A 20,257-nucleotide genomic window follows, 5' to 3' on the forward strand; every position below is an offset into this window, starting at 1 on the left:
TTGGACCTCTTTTATCTGTTGCAGTAATCTTTGCGTTAATCATTTTATATATATGAGCATTTTTGTAGGAGGTAATGCAGTGACCTCGGAGGTGTTCATATTACCAAACACCGCGCTTTGGGTAGATCAATTCGGACTCATTTCGCGTATGAATATGTGCAATTATCAGCGAGGAAGATCTTATGATTATGCCCATGTTTAGGGCTGTTTCGACAGCCAAAGCACTCTAGTTCGATGAAGACGGAAGCGGCGGTGGTGTGTGCGCTGTTTGCGGTCTCGCGAAATATATCACGAAATCGCCTCATGCCCGAACGTCGAGAATATGACCAAGAGTACGAGTACAAACGCGAATTAGTACGCTTCACTCTCGCAGTGATCTTTAACATATGTGCCCAACAACTACGGGCGCAGTAGGTCGATCGTGCACACGCGCGTTTGCGCTTTTGAATTTTCCCGCCTTGGAAGGAGGCAGAAGCGCAGCTGATTGGCTCAGTAGTTTTGCGACTTCAAGCGACTCCCTCAAACTACCCCAAACGGTCGCTGGCGACTCGTTCGCGTCTCCCCCTTCGTGACTAATCGCCCCGTCCGTGACGAATCGTGTCGCGCGACCTGCGCGAGTCGCCAGTGTGAACCAGCCTTTAGTGTAATTGGTTAAAAACGTCAAAAGTTTAGTGAAGAATGAAAAGCTCACTGATGCCAGCCTCAGAGCATGCGAGCCGCCCACCCCTCAAAAAGCCGAGCCAATCCGATCCAATATGGCTCCGCGCGCACGCGCGTTTAGGCAGCAAAACTCGCCGATCGCTTTCGCGCTGGTCGCTGCCAGCATTGTTATTACAGCCTTTTGTCGCGTACTGCTCTCAAGCAGCACTACTGCATATTTTCTGGAGTACCCACCCCACGTGCGTATTGGTTCTTGTATTTCGACAGATCAGCCATGCGTTGGCGTCAAACACAGCTTGCGGCGCGGCCACGCGCTGGCGAGACAGCACACACACAAAAATAAAAATGCTTGAAGAACATACTTTCTGTGTGTTAGCTAAAATGAAAATGCACTGCAGAATATACTGTGGCATTTTGCCTGACTTGGCGAAATGTTTTATGGTTTCCCTGACATTTCCCCGATTTTTCCAGGTGCAAAAATTTCCGACAATTCCCCAGTTGCTGGACACTCTGTAATGGCTGGCAATTTATTTTATAATCGATTTTTTGGTGGTCATTTCACAGACGTTGAGCTCAGCTAGGTTGCCAATGATTCTCTCAGGGTAGCTAGCAAAGTGGAAAGCTTTGGTGCTCTTCGCAGCTTTGTCAACGGGTGAGAAAATTTTCAACAGGTTTCAGTAAAAGCTTGCCTTTAGACAGTGAATAACACGTCATTTCATGCTGGCAAAAGAGCAGTAATAAAAGTAAATTCTGTGCTACATATCTTTCAGTCATGACCTTTTGAAGCCTGTTTTGGATAATACATTTCAATTTTCAGTTTCCATGAGAATTGAATCAATGAGATTCCGCTGTGTTTACTTGGGGAATATTGCAACAAACCATCCTAAACTGAGTGAGTGGCCTTTCAGATATATACTGTCACCGAGTGCCAATTTTTTCTTTTCCCGCATCCTTTAAATTTTTTCTTTCACGCAAGTCACCTACAGAGATGTATAAGCGCATATCAGTGCTGCCTTGGCATGGTGGCTTATGCCTTCACTAGCAATGGGCAGGAAAAAGCAGACAAAGCACACAAGTTGTGTTATTTAAAAAACTAAAATTTATTACACCGCTATACTTCTAGGACTTGGAATCTAAAATAGTACACTTTCTGTCGCCTGTCTCCGTATTGACAATATTACAACACAAAGTGCCTCATTACAAACATTGTACACGTATACGTACACGCATATATTTATAGTATAGCGAGAAGAATAAAACACATAAAACATGTAGCCGCAAAGAGAAGCGGACCAACTGCGGGCACTGAGTAAGTAGCTTGGCACACAACATAAATGAGGGGGAGTGGGCAAAGAAGGAAAGCTGCCCTCACAGAAGTATTTGTCAACATTCTTTAGACTTCCTATAGACTTTCAGCAGTCTTTTCACAAGAAATCGATAGAATGCTAAGAAAATTTTTGAAGGGTAGAGCCTGCATGGCCATGGGACTCTTGGCAGGAAGAACACTCCACTTGTTAACAGCAGGCGTTAAAGACCCAACACAAAAGCAGACCCACCATTACCGCACGGGGTGCAAGTATTATTAAATTCTTAAATACAACACCAAAAAAAAGAAGTCAATGTTCAACAGCAACCATGACAACCACCCTCTACTCTTGATCTCAGAAACCACTTTCCAGGTACGCCTTAGGGCAGACGTTACACACTCGTCATCTGCTGGCAATAGGAAAGCCATTAACACCCGGTGCGAATGAAATCAAGAGTAGCCAAGGAGGAGGATTCATGCTGATGGCCAACATGCAGATTTCAAAAAGCCACACTCTTTGGACTTCGGACTTCTTTGAGAAATAGTTGAACATTCATTAGGGAGGGGGAGGTACCTCAGAATATGCCATTCATTCCAACAGGCACACAAAGAAAATATAAGCCCATGTCAGAGACAGACTTTCTCCCAGAAACCAGAATGGATACCGGACACACTCAAAATAATAAAAATGCTTTCCTTTACCCATAGACAAATTCAGAGAGCGCTCTACATGGGTTCATTTGTCATCCCTGCCATGGGTGTGCATAGTGTTACTGACATAAGAAAAATAAACAGGATATGCATATAGATGTTACTAATGATGGGAAATAGACCCACACAGGGTCCTGTTAACACAGGCAAGTGCATCCAAATTAACGACCATGAAATTCATGATAACCATGTCGACAAACAATACCACCAGTTTTGAGAGTAATGCAAACGCCAGAGAGAACACCTGCTTCTCCTCCCCTTCCCCTCCCTTGCCACTCACCAAACGGGCCTCGTCAGAACAACACCATGCCTCTGATGTACCCCCCGTCAAAAAGTGCAATGGCATGACAGATACACCCCCTTGCATCTGTACCTTTTTGAATGTTAAAAAAAAAGAAACAACTTACACACAGGTGAATTGAGCAGTATAAAAAGTAGAAACTAAACCGGGAGACAAGTACAAAGAGGAGCAAATGTGTGAAAAAAAACTAATTCCACACTGGTAAATTGCAGTAGTACGAAAAGTAGAAACATAACCGAGACAAGGAATATAAAGAGAAGCAAAGCTAAAACCACTGGATACAAGATAGTAGAGATTAAGTGTGGATAATAAATCTGTCAGCACCCCAACCCTAGCTACTCTGCCACACCGATACACAATTCCAGTTATCTGCATTTGCGGCACAAAAGTATACACTACTTTTTTTCTCCCTTTCCACCAGTTTTCAAATGTGAAACAAGTCTTTGCTCACTTAAATAAGTTTTAATAAGGTTACCCTACATCAAAACCATTGCACCTTGTTTTTTAATCAAAACAAGAATGGGTGGTTAAGGCAGGAACAGAAAATTATGAAACTGTGAGCAACAATAACTCACTATTGCACTGAACTGGTTCAATTCATTACTGAACCAATAATACTAGTGCAGTACTGCACTGTATGGCTAAATTACCATTAGAAACTGCCCGACACAAACAGAGCATGGTTTGGTTTATAGGGTTTAATGTAAACCCTCTACTGCTGCATGATTAAGACAGATTCTAGAATTATGTTGCCCGTCGGTCACACTAAGTTTATGTTTGCAGACTAACACAGTAACTTTCTGCAAGGCTTTGTCCTTCGCAACAGTTCCATGATCTTTTAGAATGTCTGTACCTTTGCATTATTTATGTTTAGGCATATTAACTCAGTAGCGTGGTTTTTTGGGCTTGTTGGTACATGATTCCAATACACTATAGCGCAGCAAAAGACGAGGACACAAGAGCGAGAGACGAGTAGCGCTCGTGGTGTTCGTCTCTCGCTCTTGTGTCCTCGTCTTTTGCTGCGCTATAGTGTATTGGAATCATATTAACTCCTAGCTCTGTTATAGCCAAATAACATGCTTAGTAGTACCATTGACTAGGGAGAAAATAACTGCCTAATATCAAAGGCTTCCACCACCAGTCACTGTTCCTACAGCATGGATTAGTTGTAGCGTTTTATAATAAACAACAGTTTACTCCACATGCAGCTACAAGACTCTGTAGATGCTTTGTGTGAACCAACTGAACCAGCTACCTACAAATAGAGAACTGCTTTAACAAGTGACGGCCAATGAGGAATGAATGATTGATGGATGTGACAAGGCCTGTGGTGACAACGATACAAAAGTGTTAACCAGATGGGCATGCAATCCAAATGGAATCATTGCGTGAGTGATATGTACAGATGAGTGACAGTTAAAATAAGAAAGGTAGTATATCACTGGTGAAACTTAAAAAGGTAAATCACTGGTCAAGTTCAAATGTGCCCTCAGGGATGCGTAATATAAACAGAAGGAAGTGGCACCGACATCAAAAGTGATGAAAGCAATTACCAACCATGTTTCCATCCTTCAAGATGACAAAAAGTATGAACATTGAAGCCTGTGCTTTTAATTGTGATAATAATAGATCGAGCTGTAGTGAATGGTTGCTCTGCTATCCACTTTAACCCAGAACTGCCCCAGGATTGCACTCAGGTACTGATGCAGTGCTTCCCCTGAACTTGTGAAATACCATCTTGATACTCGGAGCAGCTCTAAGGTAGAGCTGGCGCAGAGTAATACCCCACCGTTGCTCCAATGTGCGTAGTGCTGTGGCAATGCACGCATGCAGTTATACACAGCAGTTATCCCTGCCCTCAGTGAAAAACTGCCGCACAAGTACAGAACTGTCTAAAAACCTAGCTACCTGCGCGTTCCAACACACAAGGAACTCTGTAAAAATTGTGACAGTACGACTCACACTTCCAAGGAGCCAAGAAAAAGTTTGTGCTGGCCTCAAGAAAATCCCTGTATGTTTCCAGTGTAATGTACTGCGGAGCTACGGATATGTCTTGGTAGGCTTGACTGTGACCAATACCGCCAACAGACAGCAAGCCTATCAGTTACGCCAAGAAACCTGTCCGATACAAAACGATCGCTGCAAAAATGGCTGTGCAAAAAAACACAGCTCGTGAACAAACCTTCACATTCTAGCAAAAGTATTTACAGTACTCACAACGTCCCACAATTCCAGGATTCCCCATTATTTCAAGTGAACTCAGTGTTCTCTATACGAAAGAAAAATTGTTAAATTACGACGACCACAACAGACATGCACCACGAACCGACCAAATCGTTGCGCAGGACCCCCATGACAACACCGAAGGCAAAACCACAACAGATTCTGACGAGGCCCGTCTAAGAGAGCGGCTGTTTGCTTGGCTTTCGTGTGCTGATAGCAGCCTTGTGCAATTCACATCTGAATCTCATGATTTAACCAGGAAAAAATCAAAAAGAACAAAACGCAAGTGTTCCACTTTTGCTCAAGGTGAAAAACAAGCACAATTGCAGTACAGACAGACAGGAAACACACACACCCAGCAAGAAAGGATACGGGAGCCATGGCATGTCACTTTGGCATAAATGAACAATGCTTCAGTAGTCAATCACAGCCGCCCTCGAGAGCGCAGTGTTATAATCGGGTGGTGGGGGGCACCGGTTGCACCTACGCAAGCCATGGCTCTCGGCACTTTGCCAAGCAGTTCCTCTCGCCCTTCAGTGGAACAACGTAGACGACAAGGACACGATTCACACACCAGAAGAACAAATGTGCGGGTATGCGGTCAACAAGTGACAGGTTAAACACGAAGAGAGAAAAAAAAATTCCAGAGGCAAAACTTCAAAAACACACCAATGATACATGTAGCCCGAGTCAACGTTTCCCAGCAACCTGGGAAGGAGGCATTCTGCTTAGGAGTCAGCTGTCAGGCACAGTTCATGTGACGTCTCCACTGCTTCAGTGGAACAAAAAAAAAGAAACCTTACACAAAGATGACGGAGGCAAGAGTGCAGACCAATGGTTGGTTCACACTACCGCCCGCCTTCAAAACGAAGTCCATGGCGCTCGCTCCATGGCGTCATTGCTGCCATCCCTCCCAGGTTGCAGGTTCAGACGGCCCTGTAGACATATTCGAGAAGCAGTCGAGATGGGTAAGGAAGGCATGATCTTCCCGCTGCAGAAACAACAGCGGCATGGTACTATACGAGAGTTGTATTGTGGCCCTGCTGCAGTGTGTACACCTGCATCAGGCACTGATGCACCATCAGTGTACACCGTAGTTGCTGTGCAGGGACAAAAATAAGTGGCAAGTGGCACATCAACGGCCTGCAGCACTGAATCTCGCCACGCCATTCCAAGGAGCGAAAATTCATCTGCCGTCTTTTAGTCACCTACTCTGCAGAGGTGGGCAGTAAAGGTGTGTTCACACTTGTGAAATGCGAAGGGTGCGCAGCCAGCTATGAATTTTTACCAGAGCGAATCAACAAAAGCTACGCTCTCACTATAATCTGGTACTGCTCGAGAATGGAGCAGCGAGTGCCTCTTTTTAAGGCGCTCCAGCCACTGGTGTCAAGTTATTGCAATCATGTTGTGGTTAACCACCATGCATTAGCAGACCCGCTAACTTGCAAAAGTGGCTGACCACAATTTCATTGCAATAGCTTGCTGGCATTGGCTGGAGGACCCTCTCTTAGGAGTACTTACTGCAATGTTGAGCTGTATCTGAAACTAGTAAGTGTAGCCCAGATATACAGCATGGTCCATTGTTAAAGGGAACGTCGATCGCATGGCATACCAGGGTGTCCAGCAAACCACTATTTTCAAAATCCCCGACTTTTCCAGGTTTTCTCTGACGAGTGAAGAGGTTTAGAAATGTAGCTGCTGATAAGAAAAAAAAGCTGTTTATTAATCATATTCAGCAATTTACATAGTCAAAAGGCTGTCATTAGTGTTAATGGCCGTTAAAACGTCGAAACTTTACTAAAAGTTAAAAGCGCACTGATGCCAGCCTCAGAGCCCACGCACGAAAGCTGCTCCGCCCGCAAATAGCAGAGCCAATCCAATCCAATAGGCTGCGCGCACACGCTTGCCGTTTTTAAGGGACCACAGCAGCTCCTTGATCGCTTTTGCACTGGCCGCTGCAGCTTCCGCATATTTTATTGAGTACTCCCCTCACGAGCGTATTGGTTCTTCTAGTGGCAGCTCAGCCACGCGTTGGAGTCAAAGTAAGATATCACACCTTGCAGTGCGGCCACTGTGGCAGCAACGCGCTCGCGAGGCAGTACAAAAAGAAAATATGCATGAAGAACATATTTGCTATGCACGAATTTAAAATGAAAATGCACTGCAGAATATATCGTGCCATTCTCCCAACTTGGCGAAATTTTTTATGGTTTCACTGATATTTCACTAATTTTTCCTGATGCATAAGATTTCCCTGACAGTTCCCGGTTGCTAGACGCCCTGCATATGCACTTCACAAAGCGCTGCCACAGACAACTGGCGAGAATGAACATCACTGTATGAATGCTGGAGAAAAAGATTGCTGGAGAAAAGTAGCCAGAGGTGGCTACTGCGCATGCACCATGTGCCATTGTTTGGCGCCAGCTCTCGCGGGGTATATTTGCAAAACGCTGCCACCACACAGTCTCATGTTCCCTTTAACAACGGACTGTACTATACGCCAAGCTTTGCGCTACTTCTGAGGGGCTGGTGGTCGATTTAGTGACTTAAAATTGAAAATGGCAAGGCCGAAAAGTTAGAGAGTGTGTGTGTGACCAAACCGGATCTGTCACTTTCAATCGATGCGACCATTTGTAACTGTTGCTTACCGACCGATGAAACGGTCACACAACCTTCGCAACTTCGAACCAAGTGTGACTGTGCTTAACACCAGTGACAAACACCGACAAAGTTTGAAGCACCTCTGACGCAGTTACTAGAAACATCCCTCAGGCCGGTTTAGAGATGGTGCCTCACTGCCAGCAGGCACACAGCTACGGTGGTGAACCTTGAGCGAACAAGTTTTCGCTGCCAAGCTAACAGGACGGGACGATGGTCACCAGGTTGATGGGAATGGGGGGGGTGAATATGAGTGACGAATCTGCAGCGCGAAGAATCAGGAGGAAGGTGTCAGTAGAAAGACACATTCAAGCAATGAGAAATGACGCTGCAGTCTCCTTGTACTTGAACGTGTCCCCACGCAATGTGAGGATGTCTGATGTAGGTAGGCCAACCACCTTCTAAAATGCCATAAGGACACCGCGGGAAGGTCAAACGGCAGTTGAACCAGTTGGCATGCCCGCACCCCTCGAGAATCAGCGAGGTTTCCGTGTTGCTGCGGCAATAGACTCCCAAAGACCCCTGGAGTTGTCCCGCGGGACAGCCTCAACTGATGCCTGTTCAGAAACAAGACGAGATTCAGTCTACCAAAGTTTGAGCTGCTGATGGCAGTCTCAGTGCAGTCGGCCCAATCCTGAAAACCAGCTGTCGTGATCATTTCAACGGTAATAGTATATTTGTGACAAGGCAAGCCATTTAACTCCCCATCAAACCATTTGGTTTGCCAACATTTGCACTGCAACTGCAAGTAAAAGCCATCATGGGTGACAGCTGACCAACTGCTCACAGAACTGATTTCCTAGCACTAATATCGTATTTTCCGGTTTATAAGACTTTGTATAAGACTTTTTGTTATTTGCATACGTTTGGTATTAAGACACACCCTTCAATAAGACGCTCCTCAATTTATTCAGGATAGGGTAATAGGACTTGACTATATATGCTTGCTCGACCATCGTGTGCAATGTGCCTGAAAGAAAATGTGTTGCGTACACATGCAAATGATAGAAAAAAAAAAAAGGCAAAGCTAATGAGCAAAAGAAGTCCCACTCAGTGAGAACAGGAACTTATTGCTCAAAGCATTGAAATGCTTCATCTTGGTTCGCAGTTACCGACTTCTCGTGACAGCGCTGAGGCATCCTCTTTGCACTCATAATCACTGCACTGACCGTCCCTGTGCGTGGGTGCTCTGATGCACGTGGCAAAACACATGCAGGAAGAAGAAACATACATGCAATGGCCACCAAACAATGTTGTAAATCTTAACTGGAAAAGAGAGTCGGCTCGATCTGGCTTGTCTTGGCAGCATGGAAAGGGCGAGGAGCATGGACATCACCACCTTTTAGCATTCTGCCAGTGAGACAGCTGTACAATTCTGGAACACTATAACGACTGTAAATATTGTAATCGCAGCCACCGCTACCGTTACCGTTTCACGATAACGTTTGCCTATGAACACTGTGCGAAACGGAAAAAAATAAAGCACATAAGACGCACCGTTGTATAGGACTCACTACCAAAACTTTGCCAAAAAAACCCCGTCTTATACACCGGAAAATACGGTAAATAGACTGCATGAACAATGGATGTTCTTCCCTACTACCTATCCTATGCCCTTCTCCAAGCTGTCTCGCTAAAAAGCAGACATGTTTACCAGCGTTTCTCTTGAAGCGACTCGCACAGAAGCCAAGTGACTATAAGACAGCCACAAAGAGTTTACAAATTACATTACCAATGCAAGGCACAACTTCTGCAATTGCAACAGTGCCTAATTTGTGATGGGCACTAATAAATAGAATCTGCTGCTAACACTGGGCTGAGAAGCCATTGCAAAAAACTCACAGCTCAAGAAGATTTGCACAGCACGAAGTTGTGTTAAGCTACCCAAGCAACCACAAATATTCACGAGACATCCACTAGAAAACTGTACATCAGCTTATGCAGATAGTGACACCGGTTGTTTGCATGCCCAACATTTTCACTTGTACAAATATAAAAATTTGCTTTTCAGGATGTTCATGTGAAAACATTACATAAACATATATATGCGCATAATCTGGATGCATATGAGAATCCATGTCTAGCGAATATCCACAGTACATCCACTAACTTGGTGTGGGCGTCAGCACAATCGATGTAATAAATAGAAAGCAACAATTAAGCCATGCCGAAATTAAAGGCCTTGGTCAAACTATTTCAACGGCAAAAGGTAGACCAAAATTGCGTGCAGAAATCATAATTGCTTTCTGATCAACTGGTTCTAGCAAATACTTAAATTTCAGCTCTATTGAAGCTGAACGAAATAAACATAGCTCAACACTGCAGCATTCAAACCAACACTGCAGCATTCAAACTGGCATGCATGAACGCATAAAGCAAAACCTGATAGTGCCAAAAATTTATGTAAGCAATTGAACGTGACAATGCGCAAATCACCGGGCTATTCATTTAGTACCTGGAACCAAGCACACACATAAAAATACTGGAAATATGCAAGTTCCTATTCTTAGTCCCCCCTACTGTCATCCACTGAACATCTGATGAATATTCACGGGCGCCAATATGCAGAGGGTGCGAAAACAGGTCTGCATGTCCCATGAATATGTGTAGCTACTTGGATACCACTCATGTTATTAAACTCGCATTGAAGGATCAGTCCAGAATAAGGAACCCCTTGTTTTGCATTTGACATAAAATGGAACTAGAGGTAACAGCAGCAGAGTGGTTTGACCACTGTGCCAAAGCCTGGGGCTTCCATTAGCTCACAGATTACATCGCACGAGCCCAGCCTTAGAATGCATCGCTCCAAGGTCTATCTGAAGTAGACTTTTCAAACAGTGCAAGCCCATTGAAAATGTGTTAAGCCTTCAACATTTAAAAAACGCGAGTTTAAAAGGCGCCGTGGCACACCTAAAGGTGCATCTGGGACTGCCGGTCATTCTGCCTTAGTTTTGACGCGCAGCAGCCATGACATCTGTGCCAAAGACATTTGAACCTTGCTATATACTACCAGAAGACTGGGTAAGAAGTGCAATGTTTAAGCAAGTGGAACATGTTACAGCTGCACACTACCAAAAAGAGATAAAACAGGCCTGTTCCAGGTAAAACTAAAATGAAAGCAGCGGTACGAGCTAGAGGCTCCAAATTTGTTAGAACGGCCTCTTCAAGAGAAAACACTAGTCACCATTTCCACTTAAGGTTAGGCCAAAGTGCAGCCTTGCTCAAAAGTTTTCAGGCTGCAAGGTTTGCCTTGAAATTGCACAATGCTGCACTTATGGGCATGCCCTGAAGACCAATGGCCTTTTAAAGCAGAGAAGCCAAGAAAGCAAGCGCTGCAGCTTCCAAAGACTTTTGGCATGTTGCCGCAGCAACAAAAACCGGGGAAAAGTTTGCTGATGGCTCAAGCGCCTGCCTGTGTCCCAAACACAGCATCCTGTTAACGCCCAGCCGACTTATGCGCACAACTTAGGTTGGAGTCTACAGACAAGAAACCACCTAGAATGGTGTCCACTTATCATCCTCCTACTAGCCCGTCTTGCCAGGATGGAAGTGGACGGGAGACACACATGCTGGTGGCCGAGGAGCAGGAGGAGAAGGAACGGGGGAGAGGGGTGTATAACAGTGGTCGTCAGCGGCAGGTGGCAGGTTGGGGGCATCTCTTGGGCCTCTTCCGGGGGGAGCGCCTGGTAGGGGGGCCGGGGGGCGCCTCCGTTGCCGCCCTCCGGAGGGCCGGCCCCCCTCGTCACCTGGGCATGCTGCCGGATGCCTGGCGGCCTGCAACACTGCAACACAGCCGCGCACCAGACACGCTTAATGTACGTGACCAACAACTATACATAAGGCCCGCTGCCTTAAGGAATGCAGAGAGGAAATTTCGGTTGTGGGTTCCCTCTTTGGATTGATATGCAGGGCATTAGTAAACATAAAATGTAGACCAAGTAAATAATTTATGGCTAAATATTTTACCTGTCACGCTGTTTTGGTTTCGACAGCAAAATGGCAACCGTGATGCAAAAGTTCAGTTAGGTTACATGACGCTAACAAAAAGAAAAATTTGGACACACTTAAGCTCCATCTTGATAGGTTTGACGCCAAGGGATAGCACAACTGAGATTTAGGAGTCTACATACACCTTCACCATCAAATTCCTGAAACCAAAACAATACAAGAGAGAAGAAATTCAGTTAATACATTACAGCTGCCATTTAGCTCTTCAACCCAAAGCCAAAACAAGGTGAAACAGAAAGATTCAGTTGGCAATAATTTGCAGCCATCACCAGGCTGCTGGAACAAAAACAATAAGAATAAATTCTCTAAGAATAATTTACAGCCGCCATTTGGCTGCAAAAACCACAACAATAAGAAGGAAGAAATTCAGCTAGGAATACAACAGATTCCCATTAGGATGAACTTGATTAAGACCAATTCTCAGATAAAATGAACAGTGCGAGGACGTGGAGAGGTTTCCCATAGAGTCAATCAAAACAAAATCCACTTTGATGAACAATTGATACACACAAGTCGGTTAAGATGAATAATCAAGGGAGACTGTGGTTCTCCGTTCTCCAGCATTTCACAAATCATGGCTGTCTTTTGCATTTCAAAGCGCTTAAAATGCACCTGCCACGGCCTGAATAGATCCGGTAACCTCATTCCTGGCAAATGAATGCTACTACTGCAGTGGGCTTCAGCTAGTTGCTCACGGCATCCATGTTATCACACTGACTGTCAGACCTCTGCATCACACGGTCAGAGGAGGCACTTAAAAGATCAATATTAATCATTTTGGGGGGATATTTAGGCCCTGCCTTTAAATGTATAACATGACAGTGTTAATGGCTCCTACCTTTGCTGGCTCCCTTTGCTGATGCTCATTGACATGCATGCATGCATACACTTTGCTGCTCGCATATCACTAATCTTTAATTTTTTTTCGTCTATTATGTCGTAGCCACTCTTTGCCCTTTCTTCCAGCAATCACTAGAGACTGGTACAGTTCCTGGCGAGTGGAAAGTAGAAAAAATCATCCTCGTGAACACCTTCCTCATCATGTAATAATTACCGAACCATATTGATCACTAGCATTTCCTCTGAATTAATGAAGCACGTAATTTACTCACACATCACAAGCTTTTTGCAGTCTGTCTTTTGTTTTTTCACCCCTGTCAACATGGATTCCTGAAAAGCCTATCCTGCTCTGCCCAGCTGGCTCCCTTTACTAACCACATCAGTTCCAGCATGGATACTAACACACCGGTAGAGGCAGTTTTCTTAAATTTTGAAAACCTTTCGCCAAAGTTGCCCACCAATGCCTCTTATTATATCTTTCTCTCCTAAACCTGGACCTACTGGTATTTCTTACTAATTGCAAACAGTTTGTACTGGCTAACAACAACACATCTTCCACGTCCCGTTACCTCAGGCGTGCCGCATGGTACCGTTTTGGTACCGTTTTAGGTCCTCTCTTATTCTTAATCTGTATTAATGATCTCCAAACTAATCTACCTCCTACTGTTCGTTTGTTCGCCGACTACTGCGTCATATACCAGATGATCACTAACAGCAGACACGCTTACCATCTGCAATGTGACCTAAACCTTGTGAAAAAGTGGTGCGCTAACTGGCTAATGTCTTTAAACGCTAATAAAACAACTGTAATCGTAATCTCATTTCATCGCCATCAGTCTTACCCTACCCCGAACTACACTATTTGAGGCAGATCGATATTTCATGCATTCACGCATAAATAGTTAGGAATCAGCCTAACACAGGATCCTTCTTGGAACACACATTATCGCACAGCACACGGACGCCACTTCGTTTCGTTTCGATGGAGGCGAAACGAAGTGGCGTCCGTGTGCTGTGCGATGTCAGCGCACGTTAAAGATCCCCAGGTGGTCGAAATTACTCCGTTGCCCTCCACTACGGCTCCTCTTTCTCTCTTTCCACTTTCATTCCCACCTTCCTCCCTTCCCTTAAGGCGCGGTTCGGGTGTCCACAGAGCAAGTGTGACAGTTACTGTGCCTTTCCCTTCCTGTGAACCAATTTAACTTAACTTAACACACATTATGAACATAACCGTGTTCTTGGTTTTTTAAAACGTAACTTCTGTCTGGCACCGGCTACAGTAAAACTTTCTGCGTATTTGACTCTTGTCTGTCCTACACTAGAATACTCAAGCTTTATCTGAGACCCCCAAAAATTACTTTTCTAAAACACACGAGTCCAAAATTGCACCATACGATTCGTATATTCTGATTACTTATATCGTACGAGCATAACATTGTTGAAAGCAAGAAATAACCTACGCAGCCTTCAATCCAGTTGTAAAATAGCCAGACTTTCGCTTTTCTACAGATTTCATCATTCCCCTTTCAGTCGTTCCACGATCAGCTCGTTTCACTTTGCACTAGTCACCCAAACGGCATCCATACACCTCGAACATCCACTTCTGCGCATCTCAAATCATTTTTTTTCCCAGACTGCAAGAGATTGGAATGACCTGCCAGCTGAAGCTTTTGCCCATCCTTTATCATTTATCACAGAACTTTATCATTTATCACGGTCATTTATCACAGAACTAATTAAATGATCTGTTAGCCCACCCTTGATGTAATGCCCCTAGTGAGCCTTTGAAGTCAACAAGGTTGACGACTGTGCAAGCTGGTAAGGGTTCATTTTTAACCAGTCAAAGGACGAGACACAGGGAAGAAGAGGACAGGACAAGGCTGGACTAACAACTGAATGTTTATTGAACGAAAGAAAACAAAGACTCGTTCTGAAAAGCACGCGCACAACCCAACTGATGAAATGGCAGGAAATTGAGAAGAGGAAGAAGAAGAAAATTCAAAGTCAAGGCCTAACTAACGACTTTTCTAATAGAGCGAATTCCTTACAGTGAAGGCTAAGCGATGCCTTAGCCGCACACTTGTCCTCAGCCTTAACAATGTAATACGCCTCAACCAACTCTCGACAGAACTAATTGCCCTTGCTATAAACTACACCCATATTACTGAAATCAGGCGTACAAAGAGGCGGGTCATCCTCCGATTTACACTCCCAGGATTGCACATGTAGCGCCAGATTAGAATTAGCCTTCCCTGCAAAATGACAGGCGCATGACATTTAGGAGACGCCACTTGCAATCTTGAAAAATGATACTGTATTTCTTGCGTAATCAACCCAGTCGCATAATGAACCTACCCTCCACTTTCGCCCCCGAGAATTTGAAAAAAAAAAAGCATTCGGAGGTGCGTCCCTGCGTTTCGACCATCACATCCACAGCTCAATTATTGGCAGCGCGTTAAGATGCTACACAGCGATAACGCCCTGGCGTGTTTATCTTTTGACTATACTTTTGATAGATCCTGCGGTGGCAGGTAGCGAACTTGGCAGTGCCCGTGATGGCTTGATTGCACAAGCCTGATTCGGTTTATCACGTCACACTTTGGGCGGGCGTAGTCCACTGCCACAAAATCATTGGAGTGTGATAGCTGCAAATGCCGTTAGAAGAAAATAATGCTAAAAGTCGGTGTCATGATCGCAGCTGACCGCGTGCTTTCGCCGATTCATAGATGTAAGAATGGACAACTCTCGCAGCGTAAGAAGCCGCCATGGCTTACGCTGCACCACAAGTTCAGCACGACAAGTAAAAACGACTCACAAAAGAAAGAAAAAAAAAAGACTGCAGCTTCTTAACGGCCGTAGCCGTCATAGCACACGCTACGCTGCACGTTCAGCACGACGGCAAAAATTAACGACTCCCGCTGCATCCGCAGCAACGACACGAGACGCACATCGCATGTCAGCCGCCGCACGCAGAGTGTTTACAACACACACTAGAGAAAGCATCTGCTACGTCTGCCACGGCTGAGCTGGCTTGTCCACGCATGCGTAGTGCGTACTGCTGCGAACAAAGACCGCTGAAGAGAGAGGAAGGGAGAGAGATAACACTCGCAGAAGAGTGGACACATCCTTGCGCTTCACTTTATCACGTTTTTCCCCTCTCCTGAACACCACGGCTGCATTGGCTCCCTCTCAATCCTTCACGCACATGGCTTGCAAACGTCACATGCTGGCGCGTGGCAGCGATCACCGCAGATGCGGGCGCCCTTGGGGAAAAGACGCGGCAGCACTGCCCCAGACCAGCCGTTGCCGAACAGTGCCCTCTCATTTCTTCCGCGCGTGGCTTAAAAACATCACACAGCAAATGGCCGAGGGTGATGCGATAGTCTTAGGGGAAGGCGCACTGTCCAATGCGTGGTGCGGAGTTCGATAGATCGAACGACTGGTGAAACTGAGTTCGATATACGACGCAACTTTCCTATACTTTTACATGGGATTTTCAAGGGGATATTCCACGAGTTCGATATAACCAAAATTCGAATTATCTAGGTTCGATGTATCCGGGTTCGACTGTAACGCGCCTCGCCTTGCGGCGCGACCACGGCCGAGACAGCACACACATACACACAAAAAGATCTGCACGAATAAAATACTTACTCTGCACACCAGCTTAAAATTAAAATGCACTGCAGAATATATCCCTGCATTTCCCCATTTTCCCTGACTTGGCGAAATTTTTGATGGTTTCCCTGATATTTCACAGATTTTTCCCAGTGCATGAAATTTCCCTGACAATTCTCGGTTTTCGTGGTTGCTAGACAGCCTTCCCTGCTAAACCAGCTGTGGTTTACTTGACGTTCACAGACAGCCATGGAGGAGTTAAACCACAGCAAATCGTGTCTAAGCATGCTTAACAGAGCTTCCACTCTCTATACTAGGTTCAGCTGGGTTGAGCCCTGGCTAATTTTCTGGGGACTCCGAGAGCGCCTAAATATCCGGCCATGCTTCAACCTGCCCCTTTTTCCATCACTTACTTTAGGGCTACCGAATTTTACTTTATATAAGCCGATATTTTCTTCAAACATCCTTTTAAACTGGAAGTTTAGATACACATGAAGCCTCACTATTTGAGAAGTTTAACACAGTGTTACGTATTAAGGCCAATTATGCATTACATAATTCCTTGTTTTCAATGCCCATTGCTGACCGCATGCACGGAACTCAGTGGGCGTAAAAAAAATTGGTACAGATAGGTATGATAGGTACAAATTGGTTCTGCTACGAAAAACTTGCGGGCACTTAAGCTCACAAGATTTGTGTCTCATCACATAGATGTCTTCACTTTACACGACACTTCTCTTTCTCTCCTTTTATCCCAATTTCTTTCCTCTTATCCCAATTATCAGTGCTTAATGTGTCCACCAAGTAGCGAGCGCGTGAATTTTTCATTTTATTTCGAGCATCTATGGGTGGTCCTACAATGCGCTCTGCTGGTTTCAAAGATGATGTAACAGCTCAAAGCGTCTCTTTCGCTGTAAGCCATGTTTGCCTACACCATGTGATGACATAATTCCTTGTTTTCATACTCCTAATTAATAATGAATGCAGAAATATGCCTCCAAGACAACTGGCGAGGTGCAAACCCCTTGCAAACCATTGTTCCTGAATTTGAATCCCACTGCAGCCCACCTTAAGCCCATTTTCCTTTCAGCTCAGTTACTTGACTCTGGTTACAGGAACCTCACTGAGAATTTCGCACAAACCAGAGCACACGTCCCCAAATTTCATTCATCCTTTGCTTCCACTGGTCTTTTTTGCTCATGGCCATCAACACCAACACCGACCCTACGATGGAGGCGTTTTTGTGACAAAGGATCCATAAAAATTAAGTTTGCGTGTTGTCTACGATTAGGTCATGCTGGTGTCTGCTTTCCCTGACAACCTGTCAGCTGCACGAGAGCAAATCTTCAGTAACTGCTAGAGCACACACATCGTGCAGGAATCCAAAATTAGAGGACAGTTGGCAGTTTGGTTTGTCATTAAGCCAGCCACATGGAAGTATAGAAACATCAGACGGCCTTTACATGGCCTCCGATCTCAACTTACATTCGCAACCAATCGAGTACATCGTTATGCAATTACGCTTTGAGCCACATATTTTCCCGCAAGTGGAAGGAGTATGAATAAATCAACTGAGATTCAGAGCTTTTTTTTTGTCAGCAAAGGCCAAGGGTTGGGAAGTTGACATATTCGGACTAGACTCATATGTCGCAATATCTAGTAATCATAATTCACTGAAGGCTTTTTTTCATCATAAAACCAGTTGTTCGTTAAATTTAGGCATTTTTGAGAAAAAGTCTTTTACATGCAAAAAAAAAGATGGAAGACGAGATATTCTACGTTCCTCAGCATTTTATAGAAAGCCACTGGACCTTCCAGAGGAAAGGAGAATTCTCGCACTGGCACTAATGCTTCAAGGTGCATTCTCATTTCGTGCAGCAAATGTCTTGCCTGCGACAGTTCCTGCAACATGAATTGATCGCTGTTTGCTTGCTATTAATCACACTCGGACTACTTGGCTATCCCTAGTAATGTTTTCTATATTGTGTATTCATCTCTACTCTGCAAACAGCTGTTATTCACAGGCCCACCTTGCAGCCATGTGCAACACAGGCAGTTTCTAAATGCCAGTTTTGCCACCTGTCACATTCGTCTTCCTTTGGCAGCCGTCCTCTGGTCTTTCCTTCCTATCCCTCTAAACGTGTAGAAGGATATTCTCCTCTCATCATTCTGCAACCTGCCACAGGTGGCAGGCGAAAAAATGACGAGAGGAGAATGTCCTTCTCCACTTTTAGAGGGAGAGGAGGGAAAGACTAGAAGACGGCTGCCAGAGGAAGACGAATGCTTGTACCCATTTTAAAAGATGTCTGATGATGCACTGTGTGTCATAATGCACAATGTTAATGCACTGGTTAGCACTCCACACCTTCAAGCCAAAGGAAAAAGAGAACTAAGCTCATTGGCTGCTGAGATGTCAGTTTTCTTATAATAATGCACAGCTTGCCAAGTTGATACGCCGCTTTTGCAAATAAAAGATCCCCAAGAGAACGGCCCAAAGGAACACAATGCTTGTTCTGGTCTGTTTGTCTACTTTCTTGTTTATTGGCACACTATATAAACCATCAAGATAAACAAAGTTTCAAGATACCTTGAGAAAACTGCTGCGACAAGGCACACGACGCAAGTTTTCTCAAGGCTGACAGCAAGCTAACAGCATTCCATAACATTACGACAATTACTGACCCGAACGCCAAGCTTTTACTGAAGCAAAAGTGCTCGTAACATTTACTTTGTTCAAACCTACCCCGAAAAGGTAAAAATAGAGCGTTCCATTACGACAAAAAATTTGGCTTTCAAACACATAGGTTTCTATTGGTAACGATTTATAATTAAAAGGCAAATAACTCAACTCACTGAAAAAATAATGAAGTCGCTACACGGTTCTCGAATATTCAGATACAATTTATGAACCTGTAGCCTTCAAAGCACGACATAGGCCTTGCCGTCCTCCCTGCCTGTGCTCGGAAAAAGTTGAAGTGAAGCATAACTGCTAGTACTTGCAGTTTTGTAACATCACGGAGACGGCAGCAAACTGAAGCTGCTCCGAACAAAAGTTGAACAGTTTTTGCAGTGCGTGCAAAACGTAACCTGCATTCACAAACAACTGAACGGTCTAAACAACTTCAGTTTCAACAACGTTACACTGCCTGCAACTTAAAACCTAAAACGGCTTTCAGTTGATTATCACTCCTGTGACCAGACATTCAGTGTGACGTGCAACATTTCGAATCAACTTTGACGGTTGGCTATTTGATGTAACTGCTCCTGAGCTAACATTAATTGAACAGCTCTCCATGTCATCTTGATGTCGCTGCAGAGAAGCAGAAAGCAAACAGAATGGGGGTAGCAAGCAGACTGGGCAGGCAACAGAGTCCACGTTTGCTTCCTCTCCATCTTCTTTTGTTCTTTTTCCTTTTTTTTTTTTTTTACTCTACAGGGCAATGCTGAAGAAAGCTTGCATTGCCCCAACGGCAAAGGGGTGTAGACAGGCAATTTAGGCAGGAAGAGGAGGAGACGGAGGAAGACGTGCAGCAGTCTGGCAGCAGGTTGAGGAGGAGGAGGATACAGAAGCCATGCATCACATGTGGCCGTGGCTGGGCAGAGACGAAAGGCAGAAAAAACTTCAGTCGGCACTGGTCTTTCAACCGACCTTTCGCCTGCATCCCCCCCCCACTGAGCAACAGTCATTGCAAATAAGCTGACGCAAGCCGTTTCTACGTGAAGAATGCATAGTTGCTACATGCAATAGAAGTAAGCATAAAAATACAGGAAGCTCAACAATTTTTTTTCATTTTTCACAGCACTAGGCTCATCATTACGGTGGGCTATTAATTCAAACAAACAGTATCAGCAGACGCTTTGGTCCTTTCAACATAGAACGTGTCACATAAATGAAATGCTCCAGTCCCTCTAGATTTCGATCTATTGAGTAG

General features: G+C 44.7%; 1 protein-coding gene across 1 annotated transcript in view; it reads right to left on the bottom strand.

Moving 5' to 3' along the window:
- Positions 1-1,736: 1,736 nt before the first annotated feature.
- Positions 1,737-20,257, bottom strand: part of Cdc14 (cell division cycle protein 14) — a 55,285-nt gene continuing 36,764 nt past the window's right edge. Inside the window, exon 12 of the mRNA XM_084576456.1 lies at positions 1,737-11,641. Within this exon, the coding sequence (XP_084432582.1) occupies positions 11,602-11,641 (40 nt within the window). The 3' untranslated portion in view covers positions 1,737-11,601. The remainder of the gene's footprint in view (positions 11,642-20,257) is intronic.

The sequence above is a fragment of the Amblyomma maculatum genome, chromosome 8 (genome assembly GCF_055883805.1).
Source record: "Amblyomma maculatum isolate TAMU_Amacu chromosome 8, ASM5588380v1, whole genome shotgun sequence".
NCBI lineage: Eukaryota > Metazoa > Arthropoda > Arachnida > Ixodida > Ixodidae > Amblyomma > Amblyomma maculatum.